The sequence below is a fragment of the Ovis aries genome, chromosome 13 (genome assembly GCF_016772045.2).
Source record: "Ovis aries strain OAR_USU_Benz2616 breed Rambouillet chromosome 13, ARS-UI_Ramb_v3.0, whole genome shotgun sequence".
Classification (NCBI taxonomy): Eukaryota; Metazoa; Chordata; class Mammalia; order Artiodactyla; family Bovidae; genus Ovis; species Ovis aries.
The window spans coordinates 18,964,737-18,988,982 of NC_056066.1; the positions used below are offsets into that span (position 1 = coordinate 18,964,737).

The following is a 24,246-nucleotide window of genomic DNA, read 5'->3' on the forward strand; positions in this document are numbered from 1 at the left end:
ACGTTGTTAGCAAGGACAATTTGCTCCGTACTTGCCCACTAGCAGCCAGTTATCAATCAGTGCGGTAGGGTTCCCATTACCCAGAACTGCATGTGGAAACTCCGGAGTTAGAGAAAAGTCTCAGATCAGAAAAATCAGAGGCAGAACTTAAATATGATATTTCCCCCAGAGTACCTACTGCGTGTCTTATTAGTTGGTTGGAGAAAGGCTGGCAAAATGCTCAGCTGCAGAGCAAGAAAGGCGTTTTCTGCGTGCCGACCCTTCCCTGGGAAAGGCGGGTGGGAGGAAGGGGGCGAGGTGGCGGGGCGGGGGCAGTGCCTCTTGGAGCGCAGGATCTGGTGGCTTTGTTAGCTTGGTGGGTTCAGACTGGGAAATGCACACTCAGCAGGGAAAAGGGAAGAGAGATTGGCGGCAGTTTTCTAAAAACAACACGGCTCAAGTCTCTGCGAGTGCCCCCTCGCTCACCCCGCGGAGGCACAGACTGGTCAACCCGGTCCCGGGAGCGCGCGGGGCCGCGCGGGTCCCACTAGGAAGGAGGCGGGCAGCCGTGACTCTGGGACGCCCCGGCGCTGCGCCGCGCGGTTCGACTTCTCTGTCAACCTGCCAGTTTCGAGAGGCGCCTCTCCCTCCGAACCTCGGGCTGAGGTCGCCCGGGGTTACCCCAAATCTGACGATGCCGCTCGCCCCAAGCAGCCGGGGATTGCCACTGCCGGGGGTGCCCCTGGGACTGAGCGCAAAGCGGGGAGGAGGCGTCGCGCGCCCGCGGTAGCCGAAGCGCCCGGGCTTCCCTCTGCGGCGATGGCTCCCCGGGGTCTGCGCGGGCGCGCCTGGCGCCCGGTCTCACCCCGCCACTGCCTCTTCCGCCCCGCCCAGGCGTTTGACTCTCGGCCTCACAGTGCCACCTTTCCACCCAGAGTCCGGGGTGGGATAGCGGGGAAGTAGGAAACCAGCTAGGGCGAATAAGCGCTCGGGCCCGGGCGGCGGCGGAGGTGGGGGGTGGGGGGATGACGACTCGTGCGCCCAGGAGGCCGGTCTCCAGCTTGGAGGCGGGGACTCCCCCGGCGCGGGCCCGCAAGCCCGAGGTGCAGCTTTGCACGGCGCGCGGGGATCGTCTGTACCCCAGCCGGGGCGCGCCACCGCGTCCAGCCGCCACCCGCTAGAGCCGAGCCCTCACCAGGGCCCGCGCGCGCTGGGCCGCCTTCCTCGCGTCCCGCCCCTAGTTCTTCCGCCAAAACCTTTGACCAGAGTCTTCCTGCCAACATTCCTAAATCTCTTTTGCCAGCTCTTTGCGCCAGGTAGGACTAAGGCTCTGCTTTCGGGTGTGTGCAGAAACGCCGTTCCCAGAAGGCGGCTGACCTTTTCACCTTCCCCACGAACTCCTTCGGAGGGGTCCCTGGGCATTTACCTTCTCAAGGGCCTGATCCGTAGCCAAAACCTGTTTGGTCCCTGAAATGTCCTTGCTATTCCTATCTGCAGAGGCTTTCTGCAGCACTTCCCGGAAAACCCTTCGGGGACCGAACTGGGGGGCATCCAGAGCCCACTGAGGACGCGCTGCAGTGGGAGGCGGGGGTGGGCCGGCGTGACAACCGCCTGTAGCCGGAGCGGGCACCGTGAGAGCCCGGCCAAGAGCAACACCCCGCCCCCGCCCCCGCCACTGTTCCTGCTCCCCGGTGATGCACAGGAGCCCCGACCGCTGGACCCCTCATTTCCAAACCCCGAGCACCTGGGCTCCGAATAAGCCGGCTGGGTGGGGTCGGGCAACGACTGCCCCCTAGCTGGAAGGCTCACCACCTTCCACCCTTCGGCGTCCCCTCTGGCCGGGAGAAGAGGACATCAGATCTTCGGCAACAATGGAGCCCGCGGCGCGCGGCAGACACCCGGGCTCGCCAGGCGCCCAGCCGCGCGCCCCGATACGGGGCAGGCAGGCCGGGCGGGGCTGCAGCACAGCCTAGTCTGCGTGAGTCTACTGACTCGGCTCTGCGTGGCAGCGATACTGCCGACTCTCGCCCGGCTCCGGGGTGCGTCCCCAACCCCAGCCCCTTTCCTCGGCCCCTTCGGGCCTGATCCGCAACGTCCAGGGGCGCCCTGCTGCTCCTGCCCCAGGTCACGACCCCAGGTCACGTCTCGGGCGCCTCCCGAGGGTTTCGGAGTTGGGAGAAGCAGCCGCCACCTCCCGGGCGCGCTGCCTGTCTCCGGCGGCCGACCCCCCAAAATCTTAGCGGAACTGCCCGCTCTCCCCCGGGGGCCCGAGCGAGCATGCCGAGATGGGCTAGCCCGACCCTGGCGCTGCCACCGACCTCGACGCCCGGTACCCCCGCAAACACATCCGGCACTCGGCCCTGGGCACGGAGTCCCGGCGCCTCCCTGCCGGGGAAGATCCCAGCAGGGCTTGTGGGAGAGACGGACAGACGGACGGGGAACGTTCAGGGAGAGAAACTTGTTCCTCCCCGTCTCTTGTCAGGCAATCGCTGGCGAGCCTGTGCGGGGAGAGGGGCGGGGGGAAGCGAGGGAAGGGCTCCAGAAGGGGAGGGGAGGAGGCAGTGGGGGAGGCGGGGGTGCAGTTGGTGAAACTCCTTCGTCTCCCGCTCATCTTTTCATTGCTTGCTCCTCTTCGCGCAGACACCCCGACCTCCCTTGGGCGCCAGCTCCCCGGATCCAACGGGTCCAGAATCAAGCCGGATTTTTTTTTTTTTCTTTCTTTCTGGAAATTGGCGTTGGTGTGTGTTTCTCTACGTCCCTCCTCCCCCTCCCACACCCCCTACGTTTTTTTTTTTTTTTTTTTTTTTTTGAGACATGGCCCGGGCAGCGGCTCCTGGAAGAGGAACAAGTGTGGGAAAAGAGAGAGGAAACCGGAGCTAAATGACAGGATGCAGGCGACTTGAGACACAAAAAGAGGAGCGTTTCTCTCGGATCAAGGCATTGCCTCAACGCTTTTCTTTCTCCAAAACGGTCTGAGGATTTTACAGCTCCGGGAGGAGTGAAAGCGCTCCGGATCGTGGAGATCGCCCCGGTGCTCTGTTTTCCCCGCACGTTCGGTTCTCCCGCGTTCGCCCCGGAGACCTGGCGAAGGGAGGATGGAGAAGGGGCTGCAGCTCCTGTGCGCCGCGCTAGCCCTGGTCCTCGGCGCGGCCGGCGCTTTTCGCAACGGTAAGTGACAGGCGGAGGCGCGCGGCCGCGGGGGTGAACCCGGTTCCCGGCTGCCCGCTCCGAGCTGCCGGGACCCACCGGGGAGAGCCGCCTCCCGGTGAAGGAAACTTTTAGCCAGACGGAGAAATAAAGAAATAAGATTAGTCGTTGTAGGTAGGGCAGGGAGATTTCACGTCCTCTGACTCCCTCCTGAAGTTGGTTGTTTGGCCATGGGGTTTTTCCCACCTCTGCTACGAGGCTGAGCGCCCTACCTTCCCAGATCAGCGCACCAATTATCTTAATAATGTTTCCTCCCCAAGGCAATTAGAGGAGACTCCCTTTCAAAAATATGATGGCTGTTGAAAGTTAATGAACACTTTACCGGGAGCACTTCCTGATTCTCCGACAGCTCCCCAGAACTGATTCCTCTGGTGGGTGCCCGCAGGAGATAGCGGTTTGCGGGTGGGTGTTAGTCCCTCCTCCGCTTTTTCAAACCAGCCCTGCTCCGTCTGGAGTATGAATGAAAGTTATATCGTGTCAATAAAGGAATCTGATACACACGCTGTAAGGCACCAGGATATGTGAAAATCCCCTAACCTAGTTGCAGCTTCCACTTAGCTTTTAAAACCACTCAGTGTTAAGTAAATGGAAGACCGTGCTGGGTTAGAAGCAGTATCCTGTAACGTAAATAATGTGTTTTAAAATGGGATCTGGTTGTAGGCATGTTCAACTTACACTGTAAAGTAGGTGGAAGCAAGGGGGCGGGTGACATTATCTTTACAGTAAGTCTTCAGCAATTATTATTAACTAATTATCAAATATTTACTTTAGCCTGGCTTAGATTTCAATCAGAGTAATTAAGAGAGCCCATCCGCTACTTACCCGTGGTATATTGTTTTAATAAGAGACCACAAGTGGAGGGGTTCATACCGAGAGGAATTTAAATCACATCTTTATGATGGGCGTTAATCTCTCTAATATGCTTTTTAGAGGTTTCCTGATTGAAGCAATAGATTTCCCGAGCAGCTACCAAGCAGTGTTCTAAAAGATATGCTTGGAAGCAAAACACATACAATTGTGAATGTAGAGTTCAATTTATTAATGAACCTCAGATGATGGCATCCTTCTCTAGTCTGGCAGGGAATGAAATAACACTCACCTCCAATTGAAAGAGCTCCAATGGTTAGACTTTAGAAATTACAGTAACAACATCTGCTTCCACGGTGGCGGGTGTTCATAGGATGGATTTGAAATCCAATGCCAATAGCTTTCAGACTTTAGGCTGTGAACTCCATATGTATGTCTGTGTGTGTGTGTGCATATGTGTGTGTGTATATACATACATGAGAGATACACATACTTCCCAGTTTTCTTAGCAGAAATCTGGGGAATGCTGAGACCCTAAGCTGCAGTCAGTGACTTGACTGGTTAAACCTATGTTGCTATACTTAACAGTGACCAAAGCCAGTTAATGCCTCTAGCTCAGCAGACCTTTCCCAGCCATGTCCACCTCCTTGGAGTACCAGTGTCTGCTAAATTAATTCATTAACCTTATTTAGGACTAATGGTCCAGAATCATTAGAAACTGCTCGTTCTTAATCAAGTGTTAGAGAGATTTAACAGAGCCAGGGAGTCTAGGAGTCCGCATTATCTTATTACACTGTCACTTTCTCAGAAGTCACAGATTAAAGAGCTCTGGTGTGGTACTGAGTCCACCTAAATGTCTTCTGAAGTGACTCTGTCGAGTGGCTACAAGCAGTGCTGTTTTATTTCACTCCTTAACAGATGCCAGACACTGCCATGATGTTTGTACAGAGCTGGAGGAGACTTAATGAGATGGGGTTGCTTTCCAAGTTTTCTGCACATTTAAAATAATGCAAGAGCCTCTGCAGAATAACATAACAGAGTCCAGTATGATCATTAGCTGAGATTCTGAACTCCAGTTACAACACCATTTCTTCTTGGCAAACCTTAAGCTTCTAAAAGCTAAGGCAGAGGAAACCCTTATAAGGCTACCCCCGCCCCCCAACAGTCTAAGAAACAAAGTCAGAAACATCTAGCAACTGAGAAAAACAAAGTAATTTATATTGTCTTCTCTTTTAATTTATGGGAAATGATTTCTGTAATGCATGTAGCTTTATGCATTTTTGATGTGCACTTCATCTTTCATTTCCATTTGACCTGGTTTTCCTGTAATAAAATTCTGTAGATTTATAAATTCATGCTGAGAGCAAAGAATGCCATTCTTTTTCCACAGGGAATCTATTAGATGCAATATTAAAATCTATATATACCATTACTGAAAATTTGTGATTGATAGGCTTATATGTTTCACTGCTTTCATACCTGTTCCTCTTACATAGCTTATGCACCGAATTTTTATTGCTCAAAATTAAGCATCAATAAATGTGGCAGCCTTTCAGGCTGAGACTCTCTAATATGAAATCCATCATAAAAAGTGACAGTGAGGGTCCATACTGAACAATAAAGCTGCCCAAAGACTGGTTTCTTTGGCTCTCAGTGAATCACTTCAGGTTTGGGTTTTATTGTTTTGTTTTTTTTAAGGAAGGTCAAAAGTAGCTAGCTCACCTTTTCTAAAATGTAAGGGTGTAGATCACCATCTGTGATACCCAGACCTCCATGTGGGGGAGTTTTTTCCAACATGTAGGTAATTAGAATTAATCTGTGTAGCTATTTATTTTTCTTTCTGCCCAGTTACTTTGATCTGGTCTCCAAAACTGAGCAACTTTCCTAGGAGCAGTAGAGCTGAATTATTTCTGCTTCAGCACATCTACTTTGTTCCCTGATGCTCTGGATCTCAAAGACCAGAGATAACTCAAAATCACTTAGATTTACAGGCAGATAAGACAACAACAAAAAGGGTTTGGCTTTAAGCCAGTTGAAGTCCTGGATGACAATGCTCACTGATCAATGACACAGACCAGGCTTATCATCAAACAGCAACACAAGGGGTGGAATAGCATCTTTTAGTCGCCTTCACTTAGAACTTGCTACTTAATGTGATTACACTTCTGGGGGTATAATTAAGTCTAGCAGAAGCTCCCTGGGGACCATGTTAACATCCATTGAGGACTTAATGTTTTTAATGCTGGAAGACCTTTTTCTTGGGAGGGAACTTTGTGGGAGGTGGGGATGGAGCCCTTTCAGCTCTAAGTCCTCCTGAACCAACTTCCTGAGATCAAAGAGCCTTCTTTGGAGGCATGTTGCTATCAATGCCACCTGAAGGACCTGCAGGCACCTCTTGGAGCTCCCCTTAAAAACTTATGGAATGTTTAATAACCTGTCATTGATGTGTAAAACTAGAATACCTAACTGGTTGTACAGGGAACCATCTAGTACTAAAATGTTAATTTTATTGCAGATAAGTGTGGCGATACTATAAAAATTGAAAGCCCAGGGTACCTTACATCTCCTGGTTATCCTCACTCTTATCACCCAAGTGAAAAATGTGAATGGCTGATTCAGGCTCCGGACCCGTACCAGAGAATTATGATTAACTTCAACCCTCACTTCGATTTGGAAGACAGAGACTGCAAGTAAGTGAAAATGTTTGAACAGGGCACCACAGCACCATCTAGTGGGCACGGGTGTTATGGGGGGGGGAAGTCTGTGAACTGTCTAAGATGTAAATGGATCCAGGAGGAATTCCGATCTAGGCCAGATCGTGTGTCAATGGTATGGAAATTAAATTATGTTAAGTGATTTCTGAGTTCCCTAAACCAGGGAGATTATATTTAAATGTGTAATCTCTCATAGTCTTTTTCTTGTTAGCACTTTTGGTTGGGGAACTTGTGTTAAGAAAAGTGTATTTAGGTTTCTTTTTTTCCTGGAAAGGCAAAGAATTAGAAACCCAGCCTCTTGCTTTTTATTAAATATTGTGAGTCTCCAACATGCAGTGCATTGGCAGATGGTGAGGTTGGTTTTTTTTTTTTTTTTAACAAATCTGGGGCATATTTTGTGATCGAAGAACTGTGTTTATCTTACTGAGTTTGACATCACCAAAGCAAATTGTCATTGGGGGAAAAAAACAAGGCATATAGGGTAAGTCTAATGAAGGACTTTTATAGTAGATTAATGATCACAAGTCTCTTATGAAAAATGCTAAAAAAATTGTTAATTCACAATAATATAATGTTTGTTCATATGCTTTAGCCTTCCTATCTGTTTCAATGGTTAAGTTACTAATAATCAATTTATGCCAGGTTTCATTATTATAAAAACATTATCAGAGAAACAGAATAAATTATAAATCCTCACTTTGTATGAAAGAATTGTGTGTAAGTTTTGCTTTCCACAGTTGGAAAGTATGTTTTAACAATGCAGGCAGCAGTCCACTTGGGTCCAAATTTGCTTTTCTCACTGGATATCCAGCAGACAACCTGGCTCTGTCTTGTCCACCTCATCCGGTTCTACCATGCTGTGTATTCTCCAGAGACCTGAGCCTGAATATCAACCTCTAATGACGTTTAGACATTTTAATCTCACTTCTAAAGTGTTTCTCAAGGACTGATAGGTTTTTCCAAGTTTTAAAATGAGTCTGCTTGATATAACTATATACAGTATAGGTTACTATTTCCACTGGATAACATTATTATGCAGGCAGATTCATTATTTAAAATATTTTCTTTACAAACACATAATAACCCTTGTAGAGAAGAACAGAATAGTATGAAAATATTCCCACCTGTCGGAAGTCCTCCAGAACCTGTTGGATTCTGAGGGTAGACTAGTTTTTCATGGCCAGGGAAATGACATCATCTGGTTAATTCAGCATCTGGTGCCTGGAGAATTAGCATGCATTCATGTGCTGTTGATCAATTTCCAAATAATCAGCAGACACTACAGTAAAATTATGCCGATTTCGATTTAATCTTTGTTCTGTGATTCAGAAGTGCTTCAGGGCATTATATTGACTTTTTAATCTTGTGTGAAAGCTGCCATTAATAAGGTGTTCCAGTAACTTCTTGGAAACGGGAAATTCATTCTCTCTTTTCTTAAGCCAATATTCTGTATGGTGGTTTTTACAATGTCCATTGCTGAGACAACCTGAAAATTTATTTTCCATTTCATTTATTTTGTTTTGTGTTATATTTTTGCATCTTGACAATACTTAAACTGCTAGAGGGGGCTTTCCTGGTGGTTTAGTATTAAAGAATCCGTCTGCCAATATAGGAGACTTGTGTCTGATCCCTGGGTTGGGATGATCCCCTGGAGAAGGAAACGGTAACCCACTCCAGTATTCTTGGCCTGGGAAATCCCATAGACAGAGTAGCCTGGTGGGCTGTAGTCTATGGTGTCGCAAAAGAATTGGAAGTGACTTAGTGAGTAAGCAACAACAAGGAGCTGCTATAGGAGATATTTTTAAGAAACTCTGGTAAAACATACTCAAGTAATAGCATTATTCCTCAAAATAAGGTGCTATTAGATTCCAGGAAACTCATGTTTGCTGATTTCTGATCTGAGAGTCTCGACCATGTATGTGTGTCATATAATAAAGAATTCAGAATATTTGAAGTTGTGTGTTGGTCAATGTTAGCAACTAGATTTGAGGAGGGGATGGGTCAAGTCTGGATCTGTGGTATTTGCCAATTTCTGTAGTGAAAATTTTCTGTCCACGGCCGATTTCAAACCACCGAGCGTGTCACTATGCACAGATTTGCAAAGAGATGTGCACGTTTGATTCTCATGAGTTGGTGTGAGCTGGCTCCAACACCCAACTGCACAGGAATGTAAGGAGGGGAAGCCAGTTGCATGAATTAATGTATGGAAAGTGTTGATAAGCATCTGGCACATGTGTGCATGCTAAGTCGCTTCAGTCATACCTGACTGTGTGACCCCATGGACTATAGCCCACCAGGCTCCTCTGTCCATGGGATTCTCCAGGCAGGAACACTGCCATGCTCTCCTCCAGGGGAATCTTCCCCTCTAGGAAATCTGGCACATAGCAGACCTTAAATAATTATCTGCCATATCATGATGTGAGGTCGAGCTTGGTGGGAGCAGGGGGCAGCTTTTTTGTTAGTTTTGACTTTTAAAGATAATAAGAAAAGGGGATCACTATAACTCAGAGTAAAGGACCATTTAAATGATATCAGCAAGAAACTGGCCAATAAGACTGTTTCTGTAATTATGATGGTGAGTTTTGTGTTTTAATGCTTCAGAGTAAGGTGGTTTCTTAATTGTAGTAAGTGAGGATTTGTTCTCTGTGAAGAAGCCATCTCCTGACCAGTCTTGAAGGCTGATGTATTTAGCCTGCTGTAGTCAGTGGAGATTATGGTCCTGGAGAATACATCTGTGCCCTGTTTTCAAGTGTTGCTGCCTGACATTTTATCAATAGAAGTTCCCAAAATATAGGAAGACCAACTTAGGACATTTGCTGTCACTATCTTCCCTGACCGGTCCACATGACTCCTGGTTATTGTTGAAGTTTGCAGTTGAAAATTCAACAAATGTGGCACAATTCTTTTCTCCTTTGGTAAAGATTGTGAGAAGAGTCCACAGCTTTAAAATCTATAGGGGATTATAATTCTCTAGAGGAATGGAAAGCACCAGAAACTCCTGTCAGAAGAAATTCATAGACTTCCAAAGTTTATGTGGGATGTGCAAAAATATAGATTTGGGGGTTTTGATGGATTGTGGGCTTGTTTTATTTATAGTAAATGACAGAGTTTTGGTGGACTGTGGAATTCTTTTGTTTATAATAAGCGACTTCCAAAAATGTAATTGAGATGACACACCACGTTCAGAGAACTGGTAAGCTCTTAGTGATCGTGTCTGTTAAGAACAAGTTGTTTGTATTATGTGAGTTGCTTAACATCTTTCCCTGTTTCAGCTGTATCTAACACCAGGCAGGAGGACTTGCTGTACCATATTCTCGTAAGATAAAATAGAGTAGTGGATATGAAAGCCCTTTGAAAAGTGAAACTTTCAGTTTAGAAACTCCCCTCAGAAGCAGTTATTATATTATCAGGGTATCTTTAAGAACTTGGTGATTATTAGAACATTCAGATTTAGGAAGCTAGGCAAACTAAATATACTGATCCATTAGTGGGATCATCTGCATATAATACACTCTGCATCTCCCTTGAAACTGTCAGTATGTGAATAGTCAACTTTCACAATGGGAAAGAAAGCTCAAGAAATCAATTCCTTCACGCGTCCGCTTGTGGCAAAAACATCCTGGAGACCCAAGTAGACAGTTGTTTCTTACAGAGTAGGGATAAATAAATAATTAAATAGACAAGTTCTGGTAGGAAAAATATTTTTATTTTGCGTTTTATTTTTTGGTTTTCTTTATCGTGAAATGAAGATATCCTCTCATAATTTTAACCACGCAGTGAAATGTACACAACTTTTCTTGTGAAGAATGCCAAGTCTGGCCCAGTACATAATTAACTTATGCTAACTTTGCAAAAAGGTTTTTTTTACAGTGGATATCAAGGGGGGATAGTTCCTTTAGGAAAATGTCCAAGTTGTGTTTGGTAGCTTTAAAAATCAACCATCTGTGTGTAGGCCACCCCTGAATCAGGTTTCATTGCAAATAAGCATCAAAAATATAATATCGGAACTTCCTGAATGCTTTCACTGAACAAGGTGTGGTATCAGTCCATCCATGGAGCCAGAGAGCATCTCTCTTGGGGCTAACCTTGTGCTGGGATTTCTAGGTAAATAGACTGCCTGGTTTTACTGTAATGTTGATACTGGAGGAGGCTAGAGAATATTCTGAGTGGAGAAGATGACGTTGAGGGGAAAAGAGGAATCCGATTTCTCTCTTTTGCACCAGCAAACTCCTCCATGCTTGTGGAGTGTCAAAGTGGAGCTAAAAGCAGAGAAGAAAGAAAAAGCCACCTGCTGAGTGTTTGTCAGAAAGCAGTGTTCACTGTGCACTGAAAATGGCGTTCAATATTCACATTGAGCTGGTTGGGTCTTGCTCCACTGGGGTTTCCTTCAGTGGTAAAGCGGACATCTTGACTCTCATAAAACTTTATATCTGCATAATAAACAAGAATGTCATTGATACAGTAGTTAGAATTTATGGCGTTTTTCCGGTTTCCCAGCAATGCAAACTATCAGCATGATAATTTATAATGGTTTGTGACAAATACTGCTGAGCAAAGAAGTGTGTGGTTACATTCAGATCAGATGTCGTCATCTGGGGAGCAATAAAAATTTCACAGACATTGGGTTAAAAACATTAAGAAAATGAATGCGAAGCTCCAGAAAGAGAGCCTGAAAAAGTGGCGGTGATGGGCGAGAAGTGAGGTCTTCTGAGTGACAAGTTCCTGACTTCGCTGCCTGATTTGTCAGGGTTGTTTTGTAGGGTTGCATCAAGACACCAGACTAATTACCCACAGAAGCTTTTCTATCTACAATTTAGATTTGTAGTCTCTCTCTTCTGTAGTCAAGAATTCAGTGTCTTTTTCTTAATTCAACACAGTCAAAGGAAGATTTCAGTCTAGTAACTTCATATGAAATTTAGACACAATAGACCTTAATTAAATAGTGATAATATTCAAGTTTGGGGATTTGTTGGAATAAATCACACATTGTATCTCTGACACTGCTTTTAAAATTTCCTAAGTTGTTATAAACTTTGAAACACCATTTATTTTCATAGAATATAAACTCACTGAAGGAAAATTAATCTGCCCTTAGTTCCTTAAATCTGATTATTCCTGAAAATGTAATTATACAATGGTTACTTTGTCATTTATAGGGAACTCTAAGTTCCATTTTTGGTTTCCCTAAGTAATATTTTTTGCTTGATATTTGGTTGGTTTGCATAGATTTTTGTATTACTTTTCGTTTTTTAGAATTGCATTAAAGTATTATTTATCCTGATTAGGGAGGTTTTTTTGTATCTGAGGCATGGGTGTTCTCCCTAGTCCTAGTCTTGGGTTTTTGAGCATCACTTAGACCAAATCAAACAAAGACCTTATTTTTATGGAAAACAGTGGGTATTTTCTGCCAAAGTACTTCTCTTTTTTTCTATGTGAAATATGAAAGGCTATTAAATTATAATCTTTATCTAGAAAAATATAGAAAGTAACATTTGATGCAATTTTACAACGGGAGCATATTCATATAAATCGAATCAGAGCAAACATTTCCCAGCTTCTTAGTAAGAGGCCACCTTCTGTCCACGTTCAGTCTCTGACCTTTGGCCTCAAAGGCTACTGCTGTCCTGACTTGTGTGATTCCATTTTTATAAATTTCAAAATCAGACAAAACTCAACAATAGTCTTGAAGTCTGTATGTACCATCCTTTGAAAATAGTCATATTCTTTGGAATGGGGATAGAAAACAAATGTGTACTGTTCTAATCAGAAAGTACAATTGAAGCATTTTTCTTATATTTTTTAATGACAATTGTAAAAATATATTTATTGCCTTACTATGGTTATGTTAAAAGAAGCACAAAACTGTTGGTCTGGAGCCTGATCTTTATGCAAGGGAAATTCAGAATGATCTTTCTTTGCTTTATTTTCTCTCATCTTTTCATTGTTGATTTTGGTCTCAAGTAACTTCCCAATATGGGCAATATGAGAGGCACCACCACCAAACTAAATTCAATTAAAATACTGTCGAGTGGGTAAAAATGAACTCTTCTCAGGACAGTGGAGGTCAGTGTTGCTGCCACCACCTGCCGCATCCTTGTTTGCTGCACAGGCAGGTAGTTATCTACTTTCTGCCTTTTGATTTCTTTCTCCATTAGCACTGATTTAATTTGAACAGAACCCCAAGTGTTTAATAAAATTAATTTCCTTTATTATTTCTTCCTATGAGCAATCGCATTGTATCATAATGAATTTTGAGTATTACTAGGTTGTCCGGGGGCGGGGGGCATTTCTGTAATTTGAAAAAAGCAACCTTTATGAGAAGCTAAAAAGAGAAGATTAGCTGAAATCTTATCAAATTGAATCAACATGTGCATGGCATTTCCAACCAGATCTCACTTTGGGGAGGAGGCACTTCAGAATCGATCCAAGGGAGACATATGCCTTCAACCAGCATGCGTATTCTCAGCTCCTTCCCTTCCAGCGTAAAACTTGATACTTGCATGCATGCTGACATCCTCCGGCAGAAGCACACACACAAACATACGCGTGTGTGTGCTTGTGAGGAAGGCTATAAAATGAACTTAACTAATGGCCATTGTAGGATTCATCAAGGCTGATCATTAAGCCTAAAGAAAAATAAGAGACAAGATTAGTGTTCAGATCAGGTTCCAAATGCGTCTTAATTGGCTGTTTGTAATCAATCCTGATTGTAGGAGTCAGTCAGTTGGCAGAACATAGCACCTCCAAAGAACATTTTTCCTGCTCTTCTGTGGTTAATTGAACTGTGTCCAGTATCCAGGTCAGTTAGGATGATAAGAGGTCGAGGTAACTCTCAGACTGGCTGTGAAGCACGCCAAACACATTATGATGGCTTATGGTTGAAATCATCTAGTATTTACAGATAGCTTAGAAAATGAACTGCTTTCATTCAGAATTCTACTCAATTTTGCAGTGGCACAGAGAGAGAGAGAGGAAAAAAAAGAGAACTGGCTTCTGGCCATTCCATTGCTTCTAAAATAGTTTTTCTCCTCATCAAGCCCAGGTCTGTATTGTACACATCTTGTATCATATTTATGTGCAACATGTTTTTTTCTCCTTTAATTTAAATAATCAGTAGAGTGTTTACAAAGGGGTCATCATGTTCTTGTTGTTGGGTCTTCTGTGGCTGCCATAAGCTTTCTAAACACCCTAGGCTTCATCTCACTCAATCTTTTTTTTAAGACTTTTTTTTTTTTGATGTGTACCATTTTTTAAGTCTTTATTGAATTTGTTACAATATCATTTCTGTTTTGGTGTTTTGTCCAGGAGGCATGAGGGATCTTAGCTCCCCTACCAGGGGTCAAACCCACACCCCGTCCATTGGAAGGCAAAGTCTTAACTGTTGGATCACAAAGGAAGTCCCTGTCTCAATCTTTGCGTGCCCGTTTTGCAGATGATAGTACTGGCGCTTAGAGAAGTTAGATAAACTGAGCCCAAATGCTCAGCTGCTGCCCCAAACACCTTTCCATCTTTGTGATCAAAGGGGCTTGGGATATACTTTTAGAATGAGAAAATTCATATGAAAATTACTAGATTACTTTTTACTTAGCTGCCATTTTCTTCCATGAAACACCCGAAAGTTTAAATACAAACCAGTTAATTCTGAAGAAGGACTTAATTTTTAAACTCTTACTTCAGATTTAGTGAAGCCTTGTGCACAGAAACTTCCAACCAGTTGATGATCTTTCCACTGAGTCAAAACTTGTCTTAACTTAGCAATAAAATTCGCAGTGGAGTGGGGAAGGGGAATATCTAAATTCTGGGTCCTTTGGTTGATGGAATTCGAAAACACAAAACACACGTAAATATAACATTTATTTGAAGCCTAGAAACCAGGCAGTACAGAGTTTCCATTTATACAATTGATTCAAGGGACATAGGATATACCAGCTGTATACTAGCTCCTTATAAGCCCAGGAGGAAGAAGACTGGGTTCTCTTCCAAACTCCCCTCATTTGCTTCATCTCAGGCGAATAGTGGGAAAGTTTTGCTTTTCCAAAGCTTCCCTGTTGTCAGATGTCAATACTTGTGTTGGCCACAGTGATACTGGAAGGGTTAAAGAGAGAATGTTTGCTCAAGGCCCTGGGTTCCTCTGAGCAACAGAGGAGTGTGATTTGAGAAGAAACAGACGCTCCGGAGTATTTTGTTTTTATCTGTTCAGATAGTTGTACAAGCAGCCGGCCAGGTTGGAGGCGATGGCTTGTTGCTTCTGTGATAGATTGACGTGTCATGGAGAGCTCGACCTGTCCCATCTGAAAGAGGATGCTAAATGTCTCGCCATTCAAGCTCTTATATTTCTTTAGAACAGCCAGAGCAGGCAAAGGCAAGTCAGTGCAGTCTCGATTCTAACTCCCCATCTGACGCTCCAGCCACTAGGTGCTGTGAGCTGGTCAGCTATTGTGTATGATACCCTTGGTCAGTGAAATGGCACGGTAAAACCTAAGATGTAGTCAGAATGTTAGTCTTGGCCAAAAAGCTTTGAAAAATTAGAAGTACCAAATTTAAAGACAAAAGAACACACTCTTGACTCAAAGAAAATGAAGGATGCGGAACCCCAGAAAAACTTGGTGGCACTAGATTGACTTGGTCTGATTCAGGATCATGTTGTTTTTTAGGTGTAGTGACACTTACAAGGGGTAGCCCATAATTTGATTTTTCAGTGAAGGTTGTTGACACTACGCTAAGGGAAGTGGGGGGTGGGGTTAGCACTGATTAGAATTTTCCTTTTGTTTCCCCCAAGGAAAAAATTCTGCGTTTTCCTTACTTTTTATTCCAGTGCCAATTTCTTTGTCCCTGGCTAGGGTCACTGCTGAGTAACCATTAGGCTATATTGGGTCAGTCCTGCAAGACACCTCGTCGTCTCCCTCTGTAGCTGTGTTAGCATCATACCTTGTGTGTGTTAGTTCATTAACATGAGCTGGGGATTTCTGATTGTCAGGGGACCATGTTAGCAGCTCCCTATGAAAAAGTGTTCTGGTGAAAATTAGAGACATGGGTTATAATTGCCCCTCTGCCATGCATTCCCATCTGTGAGACAGGACACAGGTCCTATGGGCCGGGTTGCAGTCTATTAATGGCTTGGTTATACCGCCATTAATACGATGGTTTTGACAGTGTTAATCACCATGGCTCAGGAAGACAGAACGACATCATTGTCTGTGTGGACCTAGACACAGCTTCAGCTAATCTTTTCCCTTCTCTTTCTGAAGAAAACAAAATGCTTTCCTTCCTCTACCAAACTCAGTAACACAGCATGAATGAGATAATGTAGGTGGAAATATCTTAGGAATACAAGAGAGATATGTTAAATAAAGCCTAGGTATTACTCTAACGGGAAGTGCATCCGCAGGTTTTGTTCCTTAAAATAAGTTCAGACTGTAAACAATAAAGTCTGCATCCTTGGGAGGAGACACTTATAAATATTTCAAGAGCACGGCACATCTCCACAATAGAGATGATATCTCACGCTCAGCGTGTATTCAGCCAACAAGAATTTCTGAATGTTCTTACAGTGAGTTGGCTGGTTAAATGTGTCATAATTGCAGTCTTCTAAAAATCTACCCTACTATGGATAAAATAGATAATAAGGACCTACTGTATAGCACAGGGTACTCTTCCCAATACTCTGTACTGATCTATTGTGGAAAAAAAATTTTTTAAGAGTAGATATACATACATGTATAAATGATCACTTTGCTGTACAGCAGAAACTTAGAACATTTTATATCAACTGTACTCCAATAACATTTTAAAAAAATTAAAAGTGAAAATAAAAATCTAGGTGGGTTTTTAGGGAGTTCAAGGAAGATGCTCATTGTCACAAACTAGATAAAAGCTTTCATAGCCTTGAAAAAGTCATTATTTGCCCAGGTGTGCCATTGGAAAACTGATAAACATTGGGTTGGCCAAAACATTCATTTTGGGGTTTTCCCATAAGCTGTTACTCAAATGAACTTTTTAGCGACCCCAGTATATTCAATACAATCCAATGAGAGAGAGATCAGCCTTTCCTTTAAGACAAGAGCCAATGTCATGGTGATTATTACAACAGGGCTGTCCCTTCTTCCCAGTCAGAGAAAACAAATAGTGCCCATATGGTTGGGTCCAAGAGTAGGGAACTACATGGATTTTGTATTATACATTCATACAGAAAAGCAGCAGGGAAAATCATGCTGTAAAATTGATGGTCCCTCCCACCATCCCCACTTTCCCTTGGTTTCTAGCAGCCTCCGCCTTTTGCATCTTGCCATCTCTCCCCACCATGTCGAATTAGAACAGATTTCTCAAAAGTGAGGGAGTTCTCGGTAGCCTGGAGAAAAAGCCCAGCCACAGGAAGGCGCTTAGGATAGCGGCTTAGAAGAGATGACTCTGTTGGTCTCTTCTGCCGACTCCGCCCACAAGAATGCTCCTAGGTGATAATATGACGTCTGCAGCCTCTCTGGGTCCCCCAGCCCTGTTTTCCTTTGAAATGACCACAGCTGTGTTTGGCTGGGAGTCCAACAGAAGGGCTTTGCTTCCCTTCTTGTGGGATCATGTAGACCACCCGGGTCCAATAGATTCTGTAGGACTTTCTACTCATGAATAAAAGAAACACTTCTTGAACTTGTTACCCCTCAAACCAAACTTTCGCCTCTCATTCCTATGACTGCCAAGGGCTTTGAATGTGGTGTCTACACCCCAGAACTCCACTTTCTCCTTAAACCCTTTCCAGCCTAATTCCTCTCCCCTCCATTTGAGTGAATTTTTTGCTCAAATCTTAGATCCCAGTGACTAGTCTCATGCCGCAAACCACTGGCCTTTTCTCGGTTCAGATTTCTTCACCCTTTGCACAACAGGATCCAGAGCCTTGGCGCTTTCCTCTCTCCTGAGTCTCATGGCCCTGCGCCATCTGGTTTCATCGCCACTTCTCTGGCCTCTTCCCGTTGTGGCTAGTTTCTCTTCATCCTCCAACATTTGAATACAGGCCTTTGCCAAGGTTTGGACTTGACCCTGAATATCTTCTCCCCAAGTTGCCTTTCTGAGCCACCCAGCTCAGATTATACCAAGATTTCTGTCCACCTCGATTTGGCCTAAAGTATTATGTGTGTGTGCTGTGTGCTCATTTGTGTCCGATTCTTTTTGAGACCATGAGCTGTAGCCCACTAGACTCCTCTGTCCATGTAATTTTCCAGGCAAGAATACTGGAGTGGGTTGCCATTCCCTACTCCAGGGGAACTTCCCGACCCAGGGATAGAACCTGCATCTTCTGTGATTCCTGCCTTGGCAAGCGGATTTTTTACCATTGTACCACCTGGGAAGCCCCCAAGCATTGGACTTAGACTTTCAAACTGTTTCTGGGTGATGCTGATTGCCTGGACTGTTGCCCCAAATGAACCATTAAAGTGGACCCCTTCCCTGAGGAATAACTCTTTGCTACCTTTTCCTGCTTATGCACCCTTGAGACTCTGGGACATCTCCTAATTTCTAGTTGTCCCTCAAATCAGTTTAAAGCCTCTGAATCACATATCTGCAATATCCACCACATCTGTCTTTTCTGTTGTGTTCCTCTGGTTAGCTCTCAAATCCTAACGCTGGCTAACCTCTACCTGGTGCCAATGGGTTAGCCTCAGGAGTGGGCTTCCCTTCTTCTCCCCCTCTGTTTAGAAACATCAAGAGTTTCCCATTCTCTTCTTGTTTCATCCGTGCTTCTCAGCCTTGAATTGAGAGGTCAATTGAACTAGAAATGAGACCCTGTCCCTTTCAACCACTCCTCGGGCCTTTCTCCTCTGGTTCCCTTTTACCTTCCACCCAAGTGGCCACCTTGGAGTACTTCAGACTCACCCCTGCCTTCCTACCCCAAGCATTTTCATGGGCTGCCTCCTTCCCAGATGGGCAAGGGGTTAATGCCCTACACAGCCTCCATCTCCCTGTCAATATGTGGCTCATCCTCTGGCTCCATCACAGTGAGGCTTCCTTCTGAAAGCTGCTTCTGATTAAACATGGTCTCTTTCTCTGTCCTTGACACTCCCAAGAGCTATGTCTATGCATCATTCATGTTCCTTCCAATTTCTATATTTAGTCATAATCATTGGTATTCAGCTTCCCTGGTAGCTCAGTCGGTAAAGAATCTGCCTGCAGGGCAGGAGACTTACGTCCGATCCCGAGGTTCAATTCCCTGGAGAAGGGAATGGCAACCCACTCCAGTATTCTTGCCTGGAGAATCCCATGGACAGAGGAGCCTGGTGGGCTGCAGTCCATGGGGTCTCAAAGAGTCAGGCATGACTGAGCAACTAACACCTCATTGGTATTCTGCTACTATTCACTCGGCTAGTTTGGAAGATGTTCCAGAGGGGAGACTGAGAGTGGTTCCCAGCCCTGGCAGCACCTTGCATGGTGCTTTGCCTGTAGCAGCTGCTCAATTAATATTTGCCGAATTGAATTGGCCGATGGACGTCCTTCTCCGTGTGTTCACCTAGCGCTGAAGAACTGAGTCAGCTGCCTAGGAAAAGCTCGAACTTGATCAGATATATGCACACTTAACACTTTTCCTTGAGACAGTAAACCCTTTATTTTCCGGGGTAGTGGTATCAAGCTTACATTTTTTCCTCTAAAAACCACTACTTTGAAAAGCCTAGAATGTAAAGCTTTAGCTACATCTCAAAAAATATGCAGAGGTACGGCTTGACCGGAAGCCCTTCTTTCTGTCTCACAGCCATCTCTACCATCTGCTTTAGAATTAGAGGCATCCAGCGTCTGAACCTTGCAGGCATAATCCAGATTGCTAGTGTGTTCTGACATCCCCACAACTCTTGGAATGTTGTGTCATAACTCTGTAAACTTTGTCTATTGTATATTCATATCTGGGCTCACATCCAAACCACCTTTACATAAATCTCACACAAATAATTTAAAGCCTTCTTTCATTCCAGCTGGCAACCCCAATAAATGCACATGCTAACTTCACAGCAGGCTTGCTGGGGGACATGTAGAACTTGAACTCCTCCATGAGGGAGGGCAGCATGGGATGCGTCCCATGCAGAGTAGTGTAGATATGTTTGTCCACGGCACCAGGTAAAAAGCAAGCGCTGTGCCTTTGAGCAGCCACGTAAAGATGTGATCCCAGAGAGAAGACAGACCGAGGCAGCCCGAGGTGTTTCCTGAAGCAGACAGGGAGGGGTTTTAGCAGCTCCCCTGGCTCTCAGTGTAACAGTGCTTCCTGAGCGTTTCTTAAAGCTGTGTGTCACCACGGGTGAGTGTCAGAGGGAAGGGGCAGAGAAGCAGCAGGGGCACGAACACCCCTAGGACAGCAAACCCGCCTGCCAGCGTGGCTGCTTTCACATCCCTTCTGGCTCCTGATGCCCTGAACTTCCATGAGTTCTCTTGGGATGTTTCTGGATGTTTCTGTTACATCTCTGGTCAGGAAAGCCATAGCACCCCCTCACTCTCACATCTCCAGTTCCTCTGCCTCCAGAGAACAGAATTTCCAGGGCTGGGTGGGGGAATGATGAGGTGGGGCCGAGGAAGAAGGGCCAGCTGATCATGCCCTCCGCTTGTTCTCTTTTGGGCCCATCCGTCCTGTGTTATCACGCTCACAGTTCCCTATGATGACTCACTTGGTGGGTGGGATGTCCTCTGCATGTGGTACCTCTGGGAACCCACAGTGATCCTGAGTTCTAGAAGTGACAGCCTCCAAGTACCTGTGGGCTGGTGTGTTTCATCTTTCTGCACCCACAGTTCCTCATCTGTGAGGTGGGAAGGGTGGGCCTTGGGCTCTGAGCTCTTATTGCCTCCAACATAAGGTTGGCCCAAAAGTTTGTTGGCTTCCCCATAAACTGTCATAGGAATAATAGGCCCACCCGATATAACAGGACTCAGCTTGTGTAGGGGAATTCTGGTGCCGCAAGAGTCAATTCCAGAGGTTTTTTTCTGACTGCTCAGCCTGGCCCCAATCCCTGAGTCTTTCTTTGGCTTTTGACACAAGCCCCCACTGCCCCCCAACATCTTTCTTCTTTCTTAGATCCGCTGCTACTGCTAAGTCACTTCAGTCGTGTCAGACTCTGTGTGACCCCGTAGATGGCAGCCCACCAGGTTCCCCCATCCCTGGGATTCTCCAGGCAAGAACACTGGAGTAGGTTGCCATTTCCTTCTCCAGTGCATGAAAGTGAAAGGGAAGTCACTCAGTCCTGTTCGACTCTTCGCGACCCCATGGACTGCAGCCCACCAGGCTCCTCTGTCCATGGGATTTTCCAGGCAAGAGTACTGGAGTGGGATGCCATTGCTTTCTCCGTTCTTAGATCTAAGCTACCCCAGCTCAGCCCAGACCCTCCTTGCCTTTTACAGCACAGCCTCTGCCTATTCTTTTTTTCCCTCCCAGACATGGACTTTATGTCTGTTTTCTACGCCCAAATTGTATCTGGCATTTAAAACTCTACTTTCGCAACATTTATTCCACGGAATCATTCACTTTTTCATCTAGACTATAATGTTACCTGTTAACAGGCCTATTTTAGCGAATGAGTTATTTTTTACTTTTTTTCTTTAAAGATTTTTTTTTTTATGTGGACGATTTTTAATGTCTTTATTGAATTTGTTACAGTATTGTTTTTGTTTTATGCTTTGTTTTTTTCGCCACGAGGCATGTGGGATCTTAGCTTCCTGACTAGGGATCGAGCCTTCACCCCCTACATTGGAAGGCAAAGTCTTAACCACTGGACTACTTCCCCAAGGAAGTCCCACGAATAAGTTATTTAAAAGCACGAGGAATGTGGTCTCAGAAATATTCACGTATTGTTCTGCCATTGCTGAATATAACATTTGCAGGCTGTGGAAATTCTGTGTAGGAATGAGTTGTTTGTTCTTGAAACTAGATGAGCCACAGGCCAAGTTCGAAGTGTAATTTAACTGCAGGTGATAACCCGAGTAATAACCTAAGCTCAGGTTTGATCACCAACACAGAAGTAGCTTTTACCTTATCTTTGCATTCAGCATAGCTTGTTAAAATTAGATTGTAAAGAATAGAAATTACATTGGCAAAAGCACAAAGGAATGAGAACAGGGATTTTGTTCATGAATCCCATCTTACTCTTTATGTCTCCACGGCAGTGTAAGTTATGCAATGAACTATGAATCTATTTGTAAAACAGTCTTGAATTAAGGTGCTCACTCAGATGCCATTGTAAAAATAATTTTCTGAAATTGTGGTCTATCAACAGGAGATAAGATGGCACTTTGTTGTCGCCTGCTGAGGCCCATTATAAATATTTTTTTTTCAGAAGCAAATCACACTGTAAATACAATGTTCAGATTCATTTATTCCCACAATAGCATTTTTGCAAAGGTGTAATTTCATAATTTGACTTAGCATGGATAGCACATCATTATTTTGAAGCTCTTTGTAACCACTGGTTAATTCACACATCCTTGGGAAATTGTTTATTTGTAGTTTATTTGTACCAGACCCATTTTAGAATGAAATCACCCGAATGTATAAAGACTAAGCAGCTTGCCAAAGGCCGAACAGGGAGAGAGATGTGCTTGAAACTTGCTGTCCTTCTGTGTGTGTCCTTTCTTTAGCATATCTGACCAGACACTTCCCAAGACTTTAAACACAGATGTGCCACCAATAAAGATGAATGTTAACGATTCTATTACGGGCAGGAAATTTGGTTTAAAAAAATAAGCCCAAGTCACTCAACATGCAAATGTAAACAGAACGTAAAATGAATGAATATGTTAATTGTACTTTTCTCTTCTATTTGTTCCTCCTGAGCCAAAGTTTTGTTCAAGCAAATGATCAATGGTGGACTGACGTCTAGAGTTATTTAGCTAATTCCCGGCATTAATTGAAAAATGTCTAGTATTTCTAAACACCATCCTAAAAAAAGAACTTGAACTGTCAACCCCCATTACTTTTGTCATTTTTGTCATTACATCTTTCCTAGGCCTGACCTTGAGATTTTAAACTATTCATGTTTCTTACCAATGTTGTGTGAGGGTTCGGTTTCTGCATTGATTGCACAGGCCCTGAGATTGATGGTGAACCTGAGTTCACTGTTAAACATTCATCATGACATAGACCGAGAAGAAAAATACACACGGTTATAAATTCAGAGCTCACAAACTTGAAAGTTGGGATAGATTCAGGCATTTTGTAAAACATTGTGTTTTTGGACACCAAAATTCTTCCTCTCATACCTCAACTGTTGTCTGCTGCCTTAATCATTCATCATTCACTCATTCATTCACTACGTATTTATTGACTGCCTAGTATGTGCCAGTCACTGGGCATAGAGCATGGTGCCCTGCCTTCATGGTACTTGTGTTCCAGGAAGACAGTGATAAACAAGGAGAGCTGCCGTGGCAGGAGTATCCTCTGTGCCCTTCCAGGCTCATTATCTTCCCCTGCAGTCCTAAGGCAAGCCCCCTGGGGACCTGGCTCTGGCTCCAAACAAGATGCATATAGAAAATGTCTGGCTGAGGCAACTATTGGCTGAGCATCAAGTTCACTGCTGGCTGCGATGCTCTTGCCTTGAACCCTCTGCTGGGGCTCCAGACTCTCTGTGATTCAGCTCTTGGCTGGGCTACTCTTGTTTCCCAAGTTCACATCATCTCCAGCCCCGAATACTTGACCAGTGATGCCTATTCTCCATGCCTGGCACTGACTGGCTGTTCTAACTTTAGGTGGTGTCTTGAGTAACAGGCTTCAGGAAGCAATGGGCGTGGATGGAGTGAGCCCGTGACCTCCAGAGCTTCCCTAGATGGTTTGGGGTCGCTTCAAAGTATGAAAGCCAGCTTAGAGGGGCTGCGGGGTATATGGACTCTGGGTGATTCTTACTCAGGAATCTCAGTGGGGACTGGACACAGTCAGCTAGGACTTTTTGGAGTTGGTTTATAGCCCAAGCAGCCATTTTACTGGCTCTTCAAGTGGAATAAATTCAACAGAAAGGGAAGAAAGAAACTGTAGGAGATCTTTTCTTCCTCATATCCCTAGGCAAGGTCTAAACATAATAATTCTTCGATAAAAACATCAGTGACTAAGTAAACGGGTAGATGCTTCATCTTACCATTCCGTCTTCATCTCTTCCCAAGAAAGGTCCCCGTCACTCCCTGAACATAAGTACTGGCAGTGGAAATAGAAAGAAAAAGGCGTCATCAAGGAGATGTGGACAGACCTTGACCAATGATAGGATTTGAAGGGAGCTGAAGGCTGGGACGTTACTAATTAAACGTCTCCATCCTCAGGTCTGAAGATACTGTAGTTCCAGTAATGTCAATAGTCAGAGAAACGAGACAGTAGGTCCCATTTCAGACATTCTGAGCTGCTTTTGAAATAGACACTCAGCATTCTATTGCGTTTGAAGTAAGATGGTCAAGTTCAATGCTGACAAAAATGGGTTTGACCATTTAGTCTCAAGGGTAGGAGGACGCTAAGAATTAACTTGCTAGGCCTGCTGTGTCACCATGTCGGGGGTGGGCAGGTATGTTTGCTATCACAGGATACCTCTGGTTGATTAGTAGTTGC

The 24,246-nt window shown here is 44.6% G+C and overlaps 1 protein-coding gene across 4 annotated transcripts in view; it reads left to right on the top strand.

Annotated features, from left to right (window-relative positions):
* Window positions 1-2,593: 2,593 nt before the first annotated feature.
* Window positions 2,594-24,246, top strand: part of NRP1 (neuropilin 1) — a 146,335-nt gene continuing 124,682 nt past the window's right edge. For all 4 annotated transcript variants that reach the window (XM_027976576.3, XM_027976577.3, XM_027976578.3 and 1 more), the window contains exons 1-2: window positions 2,594-3,147; window positions 6,509-6,683. In XM_027976576.3, the coding sequence (XP_027832377.1) occupies window positions 3,075-3,147; window positions 6,509-6,683 (248 nt within the window). In that variant the 5' untranslated portion in view covers window positions 2,594-3,074. The remainder of the gene's footprint in view (window positions 3,148-6,508; window positions 6,684-24,246) is intronic.